Raw genomic sequence first — 18,072 nt, 5'->3', positions numbered from 1 at the left:
AATAATTATTGATGCTGAAAAGTATTGTTTGTATGAATACATTTTTTATGCTGAATTTTAGAAAGCATTATATTCGGGTATCTTAGGTCTAAGAGTAGAGGATACATGATAAACCCCTTTTCCAGGGTAACAGAACTACTGTGCTACCTTCTATCCAATACTTCAAACACTCACTTCTAATCTTTCGTCTGTCCATTTTTTATTTTTTTTTGGAGGGGTGGGGGGAGTCAAACTTTGACTTCAAGGTGGAAAGGGCTGACAGCCTGTACTTCTGGCATCAAGTTTTCTTTAGTGGGCTTAGACACATTCTACTGTCTTTGGAGCCAAAAGTATCTAATAACAAAGTTCTGCCCCAGATAACTGACAGAATCTGAAATGGCTCCTGCCAGAGGTAGTAACTGCCTTGTCCTCCCATTATTTTGGCCAAGAGTAGGACAGATACGGTTCCTTTGCCTGGGAAATTCAAGAGTAGCCTCAGCTTCTCTTACCCATCTGGTGCTGCAAAGGCCTTTGGGAAACTTCTTCCATACAGACACACTGGAAAAGTGAGCCATAAAAATACTGGCGGCTGTACTCTTCAATTAGTCATACTTCCTCTTGCAATTGGATTCATACTTCCTGTCTACATTGTCTTTAAGTGCCACAAGACTCTTGAGAGAATTAATTTGCCTTGCTTGTTAACTTCAAAACTCTCCCTGGTTACTGTCCCCTGGGATTTGAACCCCTCTAAGCAGGCTATATGCACATTGTGGGTTGCTTTGGGGAGAGAATTTAGCATCAAATTAAAGCCAATTTTTGGTCTTTGCCCCAACAGAAAAAGGCAGTTGGTTGTCTTGGGCCAGAGTTTGTTCTTTTGAGCCCAATCCTCAATAAGTCACTTAGGATTTTAATTATCAGGAACTATAAATCTTCAAAGAACAGCACTTGAAATACAACATTAAGTTATAATAATGGACATTCAGGGAAGTACAAAAACTCTTAGAAACTACATTTTAAAATTATACTTGTCTATAAACAGTATTCCTAAAATTACTTAGTGCATATTATCCTCAAGCAAATAATCAGATCAAAGTGGAGGGGAGACAGCAGATCTTAGATAACAGAGACTGTCTATCATCATCAACATGATATTTAGGTATTTACCATGAGACTTTAAATAGGGCTCTGACCCTTTGTTTAAAGTTATACGATTTTCATAAGAACATTGATATGTACTTATGGTTCAAATCACATATCTGAGGACCTCACTATTTACCCTAAAAACCATCCTTGGTGTGGATAAACTTTATCCGGCCCCCGGCCCTTTAAAAAAAACAGAGGGCGGGACAACAGACAGGGATCTTAAGGACTGACTCAAATCATACACGCAATCTGAGGTAACAAGAATATTTAGTTAACAGATCAGAACAAAATATCACTGTAATAAATACAAATTAACAAGTGTTTCTTTTTTCCAACTAGAACCTCCATAGGGATTTCATCATTACTCTCCGTCAAAGGAGAACACTGAACCATAGCTTGTCCCTAGAATATGTAGATGGTCACCTTCCTACTGTACAGTGCTTAATCATACATACTGTACGATGACAGCTTCAACAATCAGCATCTACCCATTTGACTATTAATGGAGATTAATAAAACCTACTGAAGATTCACATTTTTCATATTGTTTGCAGACTGTCATCTCTATTCTACAGATATTTGTTAGTTACCTTTGCCAGGTTTTGCTGGAACAGTCAGTACATTGTTTAGATATCTGATCTTGTTCAATTGTGACCATTCTGAAGTATCATTTCAGAATACAAGTCATTCTCATCTTCCCATTCAGAGAGACCTATACTATACCCATTAATTCTGCTGTCCAAATGTCTAGGGTTAAATTATTGTTTGTCTATTTGCTCAGTAAGACCAATGTATGTGGCGGGGCAGGGAGGGGAAGAGACTATCTAGTATTAATTGATTGGTTAAAACCTTCATTATAGTTGAGTGAAATCTAAGCTGGAATCGGTAATTGATGTTGGGGTTTGCTGAGAAAGGACAGGATTTGGTCATTGTCATCATTACGGAGACATGGGAGAAGGGTCGGAATCTGGGGAGAGCATAGGCAGCTATAGCAGGGATAAGGAAGAGACGAGAGAACAGAGGGAAATCAGATCAGTATCTTAATGAGAGAAGCATGGGGAATAAGTAGTAGAAGAGGAGGTTACTCATCAGTGCAGTAACTCACGTTCTTCGAGAGGAGTGTCCCTGTGGGCGCTCCACTCCAGGTGTTGGTGCGCCCCTTGGTGCTTTCACTCGGATATTTTGACAGCAGTACTTGCGCAGTGCCTGCCTCAACAACGTGTGGGGCTTGGGCTCCTCAGTTCCTTCTCCACAATGGAGACCGCTCCAAACTCCGAAACGGGGGGGGAGGGGTAGTGGAGCACCCACAGGGCCTCATCTTGAAGAACGTCCGTTACTGCACAGGTGAGTAACCTCTTCTTCGAGAGATGTCCCGGTGGGTGCTCCACTCCAGGTGACTGAAAAAGCAGCGTCTCTTAAGGAGGTACGGAGTTAACATCTGGTAAGAAAGCTGTAGACAGCACAGTTCAGCCTATTCAAATGTCAGTCGGGGGGGTCCCTGAGTAAGAGCATAATGTTTCGCAAAGGTATGCTCTGAAGCCCAGGTGGCGGCTTTGCAAATATCTGTGAGGGGAACATTACATAAGAATGCCACAGACGTTGACAAAGAACTGGTGGAGCGTGTTCTAACAGAAGCTGGAGGATTCACCTTCTTTAGTTGGTAGCACAGGCAGATGCAGTTTGCTATTGAATTGGATATTCTCTGCGCAGACATGGATTAGCCTCTGGATCGTTCTGCAATTGAAATGAAAAAGTTTAGGGGAAGCCTTAAGGGGCTTAGTCCAATCTAAATAAAAGGACAATGCTCTGCGCACGTCAAGTGTATGCACTGCTGATTCAAAAGTGTTCGCATGTGGTTTAGGAAAGGAGGTTGGTAGATGGATAGGTTCATTGAGGTGGAAGGAAGAATGCACCTTCAGGAGAAGGTTAGGATGCGTTTGAAGCATGACTTTGTCCTTAAAAAAAATATGGTCTACTGTGGGCCAGCCATAAGCGCTCCAATTCTTCTACATGTCTGGAAGATGCAATGGCAACTAAAACCAGAGTTTTTATGGATAGATGTAGGAGGGAGCATGTTGCAAGTGGCTCAAATGGATAGTGCCTCAAGCATGTGAGGACCAAGTGTAGATCCCAGGGTTGATTGGGTGGTCTAATCTCCGGGTATACAGTCTGGAGTCCCTTGAGGAACTGCTTAGTGATGGGATAAGCAAAGATAGTAGTGTCTCCAGTCTTATTGTGAAACGCCATAATTTTTAGCTCCATAAAGATACATCTAGCAGCAGAGACCCCAGATAGTTTAAGTTCTAAAAGATCGTCTAATATTAGTGAAAGACGAGCGGAAGCAGGAGTGGTTGGCTTGGTGCAGCACCAGTGAGTGAACTTAGTCCATTTTTGGAGATAGCAGAACACAATCCACACATGCCACCTATGTAATAGTACTCTCTGTACCCATTCAGAGCAGTCTAGTTCCTCATTAGAGAGCCACTTATGAGCCATGCTTTCAGGTGCAGCATCGTTACATTGGGGTGGTGTAGTTGACACCTGTGTTGTGGTAATAGGTTGGGGCGATGGCAGGGGGAGAGAAGAGAAGAATCGATGGGCAAACTGACATCCTCATTAAAAATGGGTACCATGCCTGTCTGGGCCACATAGGAGCTATTAGTATTACCCTGGCCCTCCCCGCTTGTATTTTTTGTGAAAAAGTGGTATGAGGTAGAATGCGTATAGGAAATTGTCGCTCCATTTGATGATGAATGCGTCTCCCATTGAGTGTTTTCCTAGGCCTGCTCTGGAACAGAATTCCGGGCATTTTTTGTTGGACAGAATTGCAAAAAGATCCAGTGGCAGGTAGCCCCATATTTTGAATATATTGTGTAGGATGGTATCATTTATCTCCCATTCATGATCTAGGGGAAAAGATCTGCTGAGCTTGTCCACAGTGGCGTTTAGTGAACCAGATAGATAGGAGGCTGAAATTTGGATATCATGATGGAGGCACCAATTCCAAAGTTTCATAGCCCCTGTGCAGAACAAGTGAGATCTAGCTCCTCGTCTGTTTATATAAAACATGTAGGTGACGTTGGTTCTGGTTGTGTGGGAGAAATTGGAGGCAGACATTGCGGGCCACTCGAAGCTCTAAAAGATTTGTGTGTAGTGAAGCTTCTCTAGGTGACTAGAGTCCCTGAGTGGTGTGGTGTGCCATGGGTGCTCCCCAGTCCGGGAGGGAAGCATCCGTGGTAATAACAGATGGGGACTCCTGCACGAAGGGGACTCCGGAGCAGAGGTTGTGTGGAAGAGTCCACCATGTGAGTGAGTCCTTGATTTTGGAAGGTATGGACAGAAGTCTGTTCAGGCCATGCACGTTCGGTCTGTAGACAGTGGTCATCCAACCCTGCAGGCTCCGCATGTAGAGGTGTGAATTTTTGACCACAAAAGTACAAGAGGCCATATGGCCGAGAAGTTGCAGACAGTCCAGGACAGTGACCTATTTTGCAACTTGGCGATAAGATTCTTTATGATGTTGAATCTGTCAGGTGGGAGAGATGGAATCGAGATGAGCACCTATTAACTCCTACTTAACTACTAGAGTTCATGTGCATTTGTTATTTATTTTATTTGTAGGCCCAGACCTGGAAGCAGTGGATGGTCATCTGCGTGGCTTGCATGGCCTCCCCGAGAGTCTGTGCCTTGAGCAGGCAATCGTCCAAGTAAGGAAAAATTGACTCCTCCTTTCTGTAGGTGCATCGTTGCCATTGTGAGAATCTTGGAAAAGATGCGGTGTGCTGTTGAGAAGCCAAAGGGCAGAACCCTGTAATTGGTAGTGATTTGAGCCCATAACAAATCTGAGGAAACACCTGTGGGCGGAGGTGTGTAGTTATGTGAAAATAAGCATCCTACAGGTGAAGGGCTGAAAACCAATCTCCCTGCTCCAGAGCTGGAATTATGGTTGTGAGGGTAACCATTTTGAATTTTTGCTTTTTGATGAACTTGAGTCGCCTGAGGTCAAGGATGGGTCACCATCCTCCACTTTTCTTTTTCAAAAAGTAGTAGTGGGAATAAAAACCCTTTCCCCCGTGCTGATCAGGCACTGTTGCAACTGCTCCTATTTGTAGAAGATGTTGCACCTCTTGGTGGAGCAAGTTGTCGTGAGAGGAGTCCCTGAAGAGGGACAGGGTAGGGGGTATGGATAGGAGGGGGGGTGGAATAGCCCAATCGGATGACCTCTAGGGCCCATCTGTCCATAGTGATGACTCACCAGTTGTGGTAGAATGGGAGTAAACTGTGACCAAAGGGGTTGGATGGGAAATATAAGCGCTGGAATGGGTGGGAGCTCTTCTATATCCTGGACCAAGTCTTCAAATTTGCTTATTAGATGGAGGGGGTTGGGATGGTGCTGAGGTTATGAGGCGTCGTTGATGCCTGGGTCTCTGGTGGCGTTGCTGCTGGTGGTCGTATGGCCTCTGTTGTGTATAGGCCGGATGTCATGGGCATTGGAAAGACTGATACCTGTATTATCTTCTTCTAGTTGCCGGTGTATGGATGCCTCGGGATCTGAGCGTGTCTCTGGAATTCTTCACAGTGTGCAGCACCTCACTGGTTTTTGCTGCAAATAACTTCGCCATCAAAGGGGAGATCCTCCATGGTGTTTTGTATCTCGCATGGGAAAGAAGAGGAGGTAAACCATGAAGCCCGGTGCATCACTATGGCTGTTGCAGTAGACCCAGCAGCTGTGTCCACAGCATCAAAGGCAGCCTGCAATACAATGCGGGAAATAATCTGCCCTTCAGAGACTACTGCTTTGAATTGTTCTCTTGTCCTCTAGGATGTCATTAATAAAGTCCATGAGTTTCCTGTAATTTCAGTGATCATATTTGGCCAGTAGGGCTGCATAGTCTGCCACTCTAAATTGTAGCAAAGATGATGCATAAACTTTGTGGCCGAGTAGGTCCATTCTTTTGCTGTCCTTGTCAGAGGGAGTGGACCAGAAATGCTGCTGGTTTTTCTTTTGGTTGGCTGCTTCTACCGCCAGTGAATTTGGTGCTGGGTGTGTGAAAAGGAATTCTGAGCAGGAGGAGGAGACATAGTATTTCCAGTCTGCCCTTTTGCAGGTAAGGGGTTTGCTGGCTGTGGTTTGCCAGATATTCTTGGCAGGGTCCATAATGGCTCCCTTAACAGGTAGGGCGATCTTGGAGGACGTCTAAGGTTGTAATATGTCGATCAGCTCATGCTGAGTCTCCAATACCTCCTCCAGAGTGATCTTGAGCTCATTAGCCACTCTTTTGAAGAGGTCCTGAAAACGAGTAAAATCATCCACTGTTGCTGGGGGTGTGGACATAATAGTCTTCTGGTGAGGTGGAGGAGGGTTTGGGGTGGCTTCAGGTGCCTCCTCGTCTGCGTGCACTGTTGCAGGTTGCTCCTGTCCGTCCATTGCAGAAGCGTGAACGGGTACAGGAGGAGATCTAATGTCGCCTCTACGTGGGCTATACTGGCTACTGTGGTACCTGCTGTAGGACCCCCATGGGTTCCAATAATGCCACTGTCCAGGGAAGGGCATGGGTGGTCCCATCCACAGATGTCCATAACAGGGTGGTAAGTCCCTGGAATATGATGACCTTGATCTCCATGGTCCCATGCAGGTAGGAGTGTGAAGTGGGGAGAAATGGTATGGTGAATAAACTTTTCTAGTGATGAGGACGACAAAGTGGAGGAAGTGAGAGGGATTAGGGGATAGCTGTCGGTGCCGTGCCAACGGTCCAGTGAGAGATCGGTACCAAATAATGAGGAATCTGGAGTTGGCGAGATTAGCTAATCGCTGGAATGAATAAATTGTGGTCCCGAGGTTGAAGGAGCTAGAATATATAGCACTGGATGCAATGGCGGTGCCGTAGGGTCAGCCAGTGCCGACTGGTGCAGCACTGTATTCGGAGTCATAGGTGGTAGGTGTGTCAGTGCCAAGATAGCAACCATCTTTGCGTGCAGCACAGACGGGCTCAGCTGAGAAGGCACAGACTCCTTTGCAGTGCTGTGTGATACCATATTAGAAGAGGCAGGCAACTTTAAGCCCGTAGCTTCGGCACCGGAGCAGTGCGTACTGGCAACTGAGGTACAGACAGTGCCAGAGGTGCCCAGAGCATCATATGTGCTAAGCTGCAGAACGGTCGGCACCGACGAAACAGACCTGGTTGGAGACTGTTTGGACGCTGGCTGGGCTCTGTGAGCTGTTTTTTGTTCTTTTCTTGTACTGAGTGGACTTAGGAGGGCTCTGTCTAAAATAGGACTTCTGACCTGGGTCAGAGGCAGGTGTGAGGCACTTCTCCATTAGAATTAACTTGAGTCTCAGGTCTCTATCCTTTTGTGCCCTAGCCTTCAGTTTACTGCAGTGGGCACATTTTTGGGGAACGTGCAACTCCCCCGAACAGTTAACATTGAGAATGGCCAGAGATAGGGATGGCCTCTCTGCACATAGAGCATACGATGAAGTGAGCTGTAGCTCACGAAAGCTTATGCTCTAATAAATTTGTTAGTCTAAGGTGCCACAAGTCCTCCTTTTCTTTTTGCGGATACAGACTAACACAGCTGCTACTCTGAAACCTGTCTTAAAACATGGCAAGCCAGGCATTGTATAAACTGTCAGACAGAAAAAAAACTAGGAAGGAATTTTTTTTTTTTTTTAAAAGAGAAGGGGGAAATGAAACTTATCTGACTAAAAAAACTAGCTTACTATCTAAAGTGAGAAATAATTGAGCGAGACTGCTGAGCTCTGTCTCAGGACGGGGACGGTAGAGAAGGAACAGAGGAGCCCAGGCCACAAGCATGTAATTGAGGCACATTCAGTGTGTGAGGCAGGCACCACGGATGTGTGGCCCGTGCAAATGCTGCTGTAAAAATCTCTGAGCAAAGGCACAAGGGTGCACCAACACCAGGAGTGGAGCACCCACAGGGACATCTCTTGAAGAACTAGAAATCCTAGTTAATAAATATAACTGACAGCTGGCATCACAAAGACTTGGTGGGATAATACACATGACTGGAATATTGGTATAGAAGGGAACAGCTAGATCAGGAACAACAGGCAGGGAAAAAAGGGACGTGGTGTTGCCTACTACATAAAAAATGTATACACTTGGACTGAGGCTGAGATGGAAATAGGAGACAGACTTGTTGAAAGTCTCTGGGTAAGGATAAGAGGGGTGAAAAACAAGGGTGATGTCATGGTAGGGGTCTACTATAGACCACCTAACAAGAAAGAGGAGGTGGATGAATCTTTTTACAAACTAACAAGATCATCCAAAGCACAGGACAATGTCCTCCATAACAGTCAACTACCCAGATGTCCATGTGTGTGTGCGCACGAGAGAGAGAGATTATCAAACCAGTCTTGGAATGTATTGGAGACCATTTATTATTCAGACAGAGAAGAAAGCCACTAGGGAAGAGGCTGTTCCAGATTTGATTTTGACTAATAGGGATGAACTAGTTGAAAATTTGAAAAAGGAAGGCAGCTTAGGTGAAAGTAATCATGAAATTATGAGTTCATGATTCTAAGGAATAGTAGGAGTGAAAACAGCACAATAAAGAAAATGGATTTCAATAAGGTAGACTTCAGCAAACTCAGGGAGTTCGTAGGTAAGATCGCATGGGAAGCAAGCCTAATGGGAAAAACAGTTCAAGAGAGTTGGCAGTTTTTCCAAAGAGACATAATTAAGGGCACAAGAGCAAACTATCCCACTACATAGGAAAGATAAGAAGTATGAAACCACCAGGTTGAACCAGGACATCTTCAATTATCTGAAACTCAAAATTTAAGAATCCTACAAAAAGTGGAAGCTGGGTCAAATTACAAAGGATGAAAATAAACATGAGTATGTAGGAACAACATTAGAAAGGGCAAGGCACAAAATTAGATTAAATTAGCTGGAGACATAAAGGGAACTAGAAAACATTCTACAAATACATCAGAAGCAAGAGGAAGACCAAGGACAGGGTAGGCCTATTACTCAAATGAACGGGGGGGGGGGGGGGGGGGGAGAGAGAGAAATAAAATATGGAAATGGCAAAAGTGCTAAATGACTTTTTAGTTTCAGTTGTCACCAAAACGTTTAGTAGCAATTGGACATCTAACTTAATGAATACCATTGAAAATGAGGTAGGACTAGAGGCTAAAATAGGGAAAGAAGTTAAAAATTACTTAGACAAGCTAAATGTTTTCAAGTCACCAGAGCCTGATGAAATACATCCTAGAATACTCAAGGAGCTGACTGAGGCTATATCTGAGCCAGTAGCAACTATCTTCGAAAAGTCAAGGAAGAAAAGTGAGATTCCAGAGGACTAGAAAAGGGCAAATATAGTGCCTATCTATAAAGAGAGGAATAAGGACAACCCAGGGAATTATACCAGTCCGCTTAACTTCAGTACCCAGAAAGATAGAGCAATCAATTTCTAGACACGTAGAAGATAAGGTGATAAGTAACAGTCAGCATGGATTTATCAAGAACAAATCATGTTCAAGCAACCTAATAAGCTTTCTTTGACAGTGTAACAAGTCTTGTGGATAAGGGAAATGAGTAGATGTGGTGTACCTTGACTTTAGTAAGGCGTTTGAAACGGTCTCAATGAAATTCCCATAAACAAACGAAGGAAATACAACCTAGATCGAGCTACTATAAGATAAATGCACAACTGGTTGAAAAACCGTTCGAGTGTAGTTATCAGGGGTTTCCCAGTCAAGCTGGAAGGGCATATCAAGTGGGGTCCCACAGGGATCAGTTCTGTGTATGGTTCTGTTCAATATCTTCATCAATGATTTAGATAATGGCATAGAAAGTACACTGATAAAGTTTGCAGATACTAAGCTGGGAGGTGTTGCAAGTGCTTTGGAGGATAAGATTAAAATTCAAAATGATCTGGACAAACTGAAGAAATGGTCAGAAGAAAATAGCGTGAAATTAAATAAGGACAAACGCAAAGTTCTACACTTAGGAAGGAACAATCAGTTGCACACACACAAAATGGGAAATGACTGCCTAGGAAGGAGTACTACTGGATCTGGAGGTCACAGTGGATCACAAGCTAAATATGAGTCAACAGTGTAACACTGTTGGAAAAAAAGCAAGCATCATTTTGGGATGTATTAGCAGGAGTGTTGTAAGCAAGGTATGAAAAGTAATTCTTCCGCTCTATGCTGATTAGGCCTCAACTAGAGTAGTGTGTCCAGTCTGCAAGCCACACTTCAGGAAAGATGTGGACAAATTTAAGAAAGTGCAGAGAAGATCAAGAAAAATGATTAAAGCTCTAGAAAACATGATCAATGAGGGTAGATTTGAAAAAAAACTGGGTTTGTTTAGTCTGGAGAAGAGAAAACCGATGGGGCACATGACAGTTTTAAAATAGAGAAAAGGTTGTTACAAGGAGGAGGGACAAAAATTGTTCTCCTTAACCATGGAGGATAGGGCAAGAAGCAATGGACTTAAATTGCAACAAAGGCAGTTTGGGGAGGGAAAAAACTTCCTGTCAGTAGTTAAGCACTGGAATAAGTTGCCTAGGGACACTGTGGACATTGGAGATTTTTAAGAGCACATTAGACAAAACACCTGTAAGGGATGGTCTAGATAACTACTTAGTCCTGCCATGAGTGCAGGGAACTGGACTAGAAGACCTCTCGAGGTCCCTTCCAGTCCTATGATTCTGGCATAGTCTTCAAATTGGAGGATAAAGTTTTAAAGGCATCCAAAAGTTCAAGAATTGCTCTGTTCTTGGGTACTCTAGAGAAATACAACCATCTTGCTTAAGAATCAATCTGCCTCTTCATCTCAGTTCATTTAATCATTTTTATTTATTTTGTCAAAGACTGGTTTTCAGCACAGAACGCATGTAATTATAGAAATTGTTAGTTTTTTTTTCTGTACAGTACTGTGTCAGTATGGAGACATATGGACTAATGGTCTCATATCTCTTATGACTGGCTAAAGTGGCTATCTGCATAAGACCGTTTTAATTTGCTCCCTCTAACATATCAGCAGACAATCTCTTCAGTTGAAATCATAGAATATCAGGGTTGGAAGGGACCTCAGGGGGTCATCTAGTCCAACCCCCTGCTCAAAGCAGGACCGATCCCCAACTATATCATCCCAGCCAGGGCTTTGTCAAGCCTGACCTTAAAAACGTCTAGGGAAGGAGATTCCATCACCTCCCTAGGTAACGCATTCCAGTGTTTCACCACCCTCCTAGTGAAAAAGGTTTTTCTAATATCCAACCTAAATCTCCCCCACTGCAACTTGAGACCATTACTCCTTGTTCTGTCATCTGCTACCACTGAGAACAGTCTGGAGCCATCCTCTTTGGAACCCCCTTTCAGGTAGTTGAAAGCAGCTATCAAATCCCCCCTCATTCTTCTCTTCTGTAGACTAAACATCCCCAGTTCCCTCAGCCTCTCCTCGTAAGTCATGTGTTCCAGTCCCCTAATCATTTTTGTTGCCCTCCGCTGGACTCTTTCCAATTTTTCCACATCCGTCTTGTAGTGTGGGGCCCAAAACTGGACACAGTACTCCAGATGAGGCCTCACCAATGTCAAATAGAGAGGAACGATCACATCCCTCGATCTGCTGGCAATGCCCCTACTTATACATCCCAAAATGCCATTGGCCTTCTTGGCAACAAGGGCACACTGTTGACTCATATCCACCTTCTTGTCCACTGTAACCCCTATGTCCTTTTCTGCAGAACTGCTGCCTAGCCATTCGGTCCCATAATCTGTAGCGGTGGATAGCATTCTTCCGTCCTAAGTGCAGGACTCTGCACTTGTCCTTGTTGAACCTCATCAGATTTCTTTTGGCCCAATCCTCCAATTTGTCTAGGTCCCTCTGTATCCTAACCCTACCCTCTAGTGTATCTACCACTCCTCCCAGTTTAGTGTCATCTGCAAACTTGCTGAGGGTGCAATCCACACCATCCTCCAGATCATTTATGAAGGTATTGAACAAAACCGGCCCCAGGACCGACCCCTGGGGCACTCCACTTGATACCGGCTGCCAACTAGACATGGAGCTATTGATCACTACCTGTTGAGCCCGACAATCTAGCCAGCTTTCTATCCACCTTTCTATCCAGTTGCTCAATTGATGCTTCCACAACCAAGAGCCTTTCAACACGTCAACCTGTATAGAGATCTAGATGCTACGAAATGTATAAAAACCTAAATGCAGTCCAACTCTCTCAGACATAATTTTTGTGCAGTGCTAGAGCAATTCAAAGAGACCTACCCTGAAAAGGACTGGGGCTGACACACACACACCAACTCCAGTCCTTTCCAATGTAGGTGTCTGAATTGCTGTAACACTACAGATGAAATTGGGAAAGAGGAGGGAGACTGATGATCTGAATTTGAAAGACAGACCCCAATGTAGCTGGAAAATATTTTGACTAGGATGCAGAAGTGAGAAAATAATACTCTGAGGTTCTGAGGCACTAGAGGTTACCATCAGCAAGCTGTAGCCACAGCATGTGAACAAAGACCTGCCTGTGCCAGACAGCCTTTGCAGGGCTGCCACTAAGTCTACTAGCAAGGAGTTAAAGGCCCTAAAAGCCTTCTACCATTCTCAATTCAGGGACTGACAGATTCCTCTGATTGAGAGGCTGGTATAGGAACTGAAAAGGTGATGCTCTCAATGAAGGCATGCTATAAAGGGAGGCTGACGGCAGCTTCTGCCTTGCCTATTACCCTGAAAGTTTCATCCCTGCAGAACAGAAGCCAAGTAAAGTGGAAGCAGAAAGTTCTGCTGAATAGTTAAGGCAATCCAGATACATTACAGTGGCTCATCGCATTTCAGCCTTAGCAAGTACCTGAAGTAAAGGGGTAGCAGAATGCCTCAGAAGAATACAGAAGAATAAAGGCAATAGAGGAGCTGGACAGCTCATCCACTAAAGGGACCAAAACTAGAATAGTCCTATCTTTCAGTTGGTTGAAGCTGCTGCCCGTATAGGTGAATGGGAAAATTCACCATGCACCACCAACTTGATGTAATATGAAGCAAAACACCCTTTGAAGAGGTGGTCTGAAATTCCTATGGCTAGCATAAATATTTAGAATCTTCTTGGACATAAGAGAAACAAGGAAGAGACAAGTTTTAATAGAATCTTATCAAAAACACGGATGGTGTCGTTTCTTTAAACTGAAAGTTAAACTAGTAAGTCAAACACAATCATACCTTCTGTTGGAAGCCTATCCCATCTAAATTTATCTTAATTAGAAAAAGTACCAAGGAATGGGTGATAGGGTGTAAAAAAGCACAGTACAATAACTCACCTTCTTGTCTCTGGTCCTTACTTCCCCATAAAAATCTAGAGCTTCTTGAGCCTTTAAAAACTTGCCTCGATGTAACAAATATGCACAAATCATTACACCAGTTCGTCCCTTTCCAGCTTTACAGTGGATTGCTGCAACATGATTGTCATCTTCACTCAGCCATTGGTCAAGATCTTCACAAAAAGGTTTGATAAGCTCTAGCTGTGGTGGGTTATGGTCTTCAAAAGGATACTGTGCAACTGTGATAGGAAGATAAGATTTACAATGAAGTCTCAAATTTAATGCATTTTAACTAGTTTAATCAGAGAGGTTAACTTTACAAAATGCATATCATGTAATTAACAGTCTAAAGAAGTAACTGAATAGATTAAGTGGTCTGACAAGTACTGTAATGATCAATTCCAGAAAGGTGGTATACAAGATGTGGAGCACATGCCAATAGCTTGGCCCCTCAAATTCCAGCAAATTCCCAATTCTTCACACAATGTCTTACTCAATAGAGCAATTTTGCTCATATTTGACAATTTGTCTTATAACAATCCATCATTCCAGAAGTGATCTTATACCAGAACCTATTGTTACAAGAATATAGGGTTAAGCCATGCCCACTGATCAGCAGAATTGCCTCATTTGAAGATATTACAATTCACCCAGGGACTGAACTGGTCATGTTCACGTAATTAGGTCCAAGAGACTCTAAAATATGCATAATACATAACCATAACTGCTAACTGTAAACAAAAAAACACAAAAACACACACACACAGGCCTTTGAAATGTCTGGGTTTTACTTTTAAAAAAACAACCATTTTTCTTCTTTACTCATATACATCAATATCAGATAACAGATGGCAACTACTTAGAATTGGGAAGAGGAGGGGACGACTCTGAAAACAGAAGAGAAATAAGTGATAACCAGGAGACTGCAGCATCCAAAAAACAAAACACACTTATCTTACAGTGTCAAGCAAAAATAGATAATACCCATATTGCTGCTCAGTATATTTAGTCACACAAAGCTGTATTTTCTCTGCCCAACAGGTTCCCTCACTGACTTTGAGGACAGACCGGCTCCTGCACAAATCGCCACTCAGATCTAGTCAGAAACTGTCACCTTGGAAGCGCTCTCTCTAGTTTTTGGCCAACAAAGAATGAATAAAGCATCCAATTTTGGGAAAGTCTTTTTTACTGGCTTGCCATACATTCAGGTTATGTAAATTCCTTTGGAAGAGACAGTTTAGGTCATGAGAGCAGAAGAGAGATGACTATTATGGTTGAATCATGAGATTATTTTAGCAGAAAATTCTGGTGCAGTGCAGAGTACCATTTTGTCTGGAAAAAACTGCAAGGACGGCTTATAGGCTCACAGCGCAGGCCATTCACTTGGTCCTCTGGAAGAGCAAAATAACCCCAAATAACTGACAAAAATGAACGAAGTTTGACATGGCTTTAAAAGGAGGATCCAAGACACTTCACAACTACATTCAGATTCCATCAAGGCAGCAAAAATGAGTGCTAGTCTTGCAAACTACTCCAATATAAAAATGCACCACCATGGTTCCTTTCACATGGAAGAGCAAGTATTCCTAAAATGGCCACCACCAGGTGAAGATTACAGTCTTAGACCCTTTAGACAGCTGTATAGAAGGAAACTGAAGCAGTCCTTTAGCCACTACCAACATGGCACTGATAAGGGAGACAATATTCTGAGATATCGCTCAGAATATTGCCACTAAAATTTGGAGGTAGATTCCATTTTAGATAGGAACCATCCAAGGTTCCCTCCAGAGAGGGAGTCACAGAGGAAGTCCTGGAAGAAAGTTCCAAAAGAAAAGCAGCTTGTTGTGGAAGCTTTCCAGGGACTAGATCTGAGTCAAGGCTGTCGAGAAGGAACAATGGGCCTAGGAAGGGCTCAGCTGAAGCTTCCACAGAACACTTAAGTGAGTTAGGGAAATGTATAAAATGGCCCTAGGAAAAGTGGAGCAAGACAGTCTAGAGTTTGGGATGGCCAGGTGATTTCCCCGTTCAGGGACCCAGGGCAAGGGCTAGATCCTGAAGTAGTTGGGAGGACCCAGGCTCCTCTACACCACCTACCTAAAGATTGTGGGAAAATCCCTACACACTGGCATGAACTGAGGGAAGCTGAAGCATAAGACAGGTGAAAAACAGCTTGATCCCTGAAATAAGGGGAGAGAATCCTGAGAGGAAAGGCTTAAAGGTTACACAAACCCTAGGCAAAGGGCTATGGTCCACAGAGGGTCATGGTCTTGTTCTGGATAGTTTTTCATTTTGTTTTGGACTTAGTTTGCCCCACAAGGAAGATACTTGATTTGGCTGACAACCCACCCTCTGAATATCAGACACCTTAGAGATGCTTCATGTTGGGCACCCAAAATCACTTCTCATTTCTGAGTGCCTTAATTACTAAAGCTTCCTCTTCTCCTCGGGGCAGGCAAGGTGTATAAAAGGGGAGTTTAAGAGTCACTTTCTCAGATATCAAAGGTGGACTATTGTTTTTGTGATGAAAGGAAAGAGACAAAAATACAAAAAGTAATGCAACTCTGAGCAACGTCAGCTAAGGCAGAATAGAGCAATTGGGATGATACATACACATTCAACTGTGTTAAGGACAGTTCGTCATATTCTAGACTAAAAGGATTTCAGTAAATCAGTGATTTCTGAAATCTAAGCTCCTTCTTCATAATGAAAAATAAAAAAGAAAGCAATCATGACATCTGGTCATGTGTTGTTAAAGGCCCACACAACTTCATTTATGCGTCTCTCCCTCCTACTCTTGGAAGTCCTGGAATTGATCTTAATAGGATGCTTCCTCTCTTTACATACATGCTTTGACAAACAGTGAAATAGTTAAGAATGACGACATTTAAAGCATCATAACTGACATCTGAGTTAACACCCATTGAAATGAATGGGGCAGTTTAAACCGCTAATCTATTGTTTTCTACCTCTGTAAACCCTGGCAGATACTGTAGAATCAGTTAACCTCTGATTGTTTTGAAGGTTTCCTTTGCAACCATAACACCTAGAGATTTAGCTTCTACTAAAAACATTTAAACAGACTCAGGAAAATGATTGAGAGTTCTGTCCATGCTCCTCAGTTGGGGCACACACCCCACACTTTGGAAAATTTTGAACAAATACTGAAGGAGACTATACCACTGACTAGATAAGAAAAAGGGCACTGGAGAGCCTAGTGAATTTAGACTGGAGTCCCAAGGATTACAGCTGTAGCATGGCCCATTAATGCTAAAATCCACTCTGTTAGATAACATGCTGGAGGTGCTTCCCTTTAGAGCTCCATCTGAAGCAAAGCAAGCTCCTTCAGACACTCTTAGATCATCCATACTGAAGAGCCTCTGTTTATCTATCCACCCATTCTGAATCATGGTATGAAAGTGAACTACTAATGCACTGTGTCCAGAGACATTCCTCTGCCAGTACTACCATGCAAGAATCTAGAGCCACCACTGGAGAAAAGTGCGGACATGAAGCAGCAACATTAATTTACTTTCAGCAGATGTCCTGCCAAAAGACTTTAGTTAACTGCGAGTCAAGAAGCAGAATTCTCAGTAGCACCCAAAACATCTCCTCAATAACTGGAAAAGCTCCAAGTCAGAGTGACACTGAGCAGCCCCATTTAAACAAAGACAGAATACTGAAGTGTGATGTAGTTTCAATTCCTTATGCAGGGGAAGCCTTGATTCCACAACTTTCTAGCAAATTTGCCTGTGGATACATCTACACTGCAATAAAAGACTCACGGCATGGCTGTGGCTGGCCCGAGTCAGCTGACTCGGGCTGATGAGGCTCGGGTTTCAGGGTTAAGAATTGCTGCATAGACTTTCGGGCTCAGGCTAGAGCCCAGACTCAAACCCCACTGGGGCTGGGCGGGGGGGGGGGGGGGAGAGAAGAGGGTCTCAGAGCCCAGGCTCCAGCCCAAGCAGGAACGTTTACACTGCAATTTTTAGCCTCGCAGCCCAAGCCCTGCAAACCAAAGTCAGCTGACCTGGGCTGTGTGACTTGGTGCCACGGGTTATTTACTGCAGCGTAGTTATGTACCTTCTGACCAATAAGCATGGCTTAACCTAGTATTCTCCATTTTCATTCTATGGACTCTTGTATATAAGAAAGGACCTGTCTCCCAATTTCCATAAAAGTCCCCATTTTTGGGGAATTAAGTGTTGATCAAATTAAATGAAGTACTTCATAGTTTGTTTTAAAATTAGCTTTGAGTCAATCTCAGGCGTACACACTGAAATTTCAACTATTTGTGTCGTTAGCCCTTCATAGATAATTGCTAAGAATATACTTTCTACGCAGTGTCAAGCACCGCAGTGTCAAGCACCACAGTAAGCTTCTCATGAAGAAAAGGAGTACTTGTGGCACCTTAGAGACTAACCAATTTATTTGAGCACAAGCTTTCGTGAGCTACAGCTCACTTCATCGGATGCAGAGCTGTAGCTCACAAAAGCTTATGCTCAAATAAATTGTTAGTCTCTAAGGTACCACAAGTACTCTTTTGCTTTTTGCGAATACAGACTAACATGGCTGTTACTCTGAAACTTCTCATGAAGGAATCTTAAGCTAATACTGTTCTTCTCTCTTCCCCTAAACACTATATTAATATT

General features: G+C 43.3%; 2 protein-coding genes across 3 annotated transcripts in view; one reads left to right on the top strand and one right to left on the bottom strand.

The window, feature by feature from the left end:
- Window positions 1-5,801, top strand: part of RNLS (renalase, FAD dependent amine oxidase) — a 296,512-nt gene extending 290,711 nt beyond the window's left edge. Inside the window, exons 7-8 of the mRNA XM_048856446.2 lie at window positions 4,744-4,829; window positions 5,648-5,801. Coding sequence (XP_048712403.1) covers window positions 4,744-4,829; window positions 5,648-5,735 — 174 coding nt within the window. The 3' untranslated portion in view covers window positions 5,736-5,801. The remainder of the gene's footprint in view (window positions 1-4,743; window positions 4,830-5,647) is intronic.
- The window catches only part of PTEN (phosphatase and tensin homolog), a 93,313-nt gene that overhangs the window by 21,279 nt on the left and 53,962 nt on the right, over window positions 1-18,072 (bottom strand). For both annotated transcript variants that reach the window (XM_075130939.1, XM_075130940.1), the window contains one exon: window positions 13,424-13,662. In XM_075130939.1, coding sequence (XP_074987040.1) covers window positions 13,424-13,662 — 239 coding nt within the window. The remainder of the gene's footprint in view (window positions 1-13,423; window positions 13,663-18,072) is intronic.

The sequence above is a fragment of the Caretta caretta genome, chromosome 7 (genome assembly GCF_965140235.1).
Source record: "Caretta caretta isolate rCarCar2 chromosome 7, rCarCar1.hap1, whole genome shotgun sequence".
Classification (NCBI taxonomy): Eukaryota; Metazoa; Chordata; order Testudines; family Cheloniidae; genus Caretta; species Caretta caretta.
The sequence above is the reverse complement of the archived record's forward strand: the minus strand, read 5'-3'. Positions and strand labels throughout refer to the sequence as shown.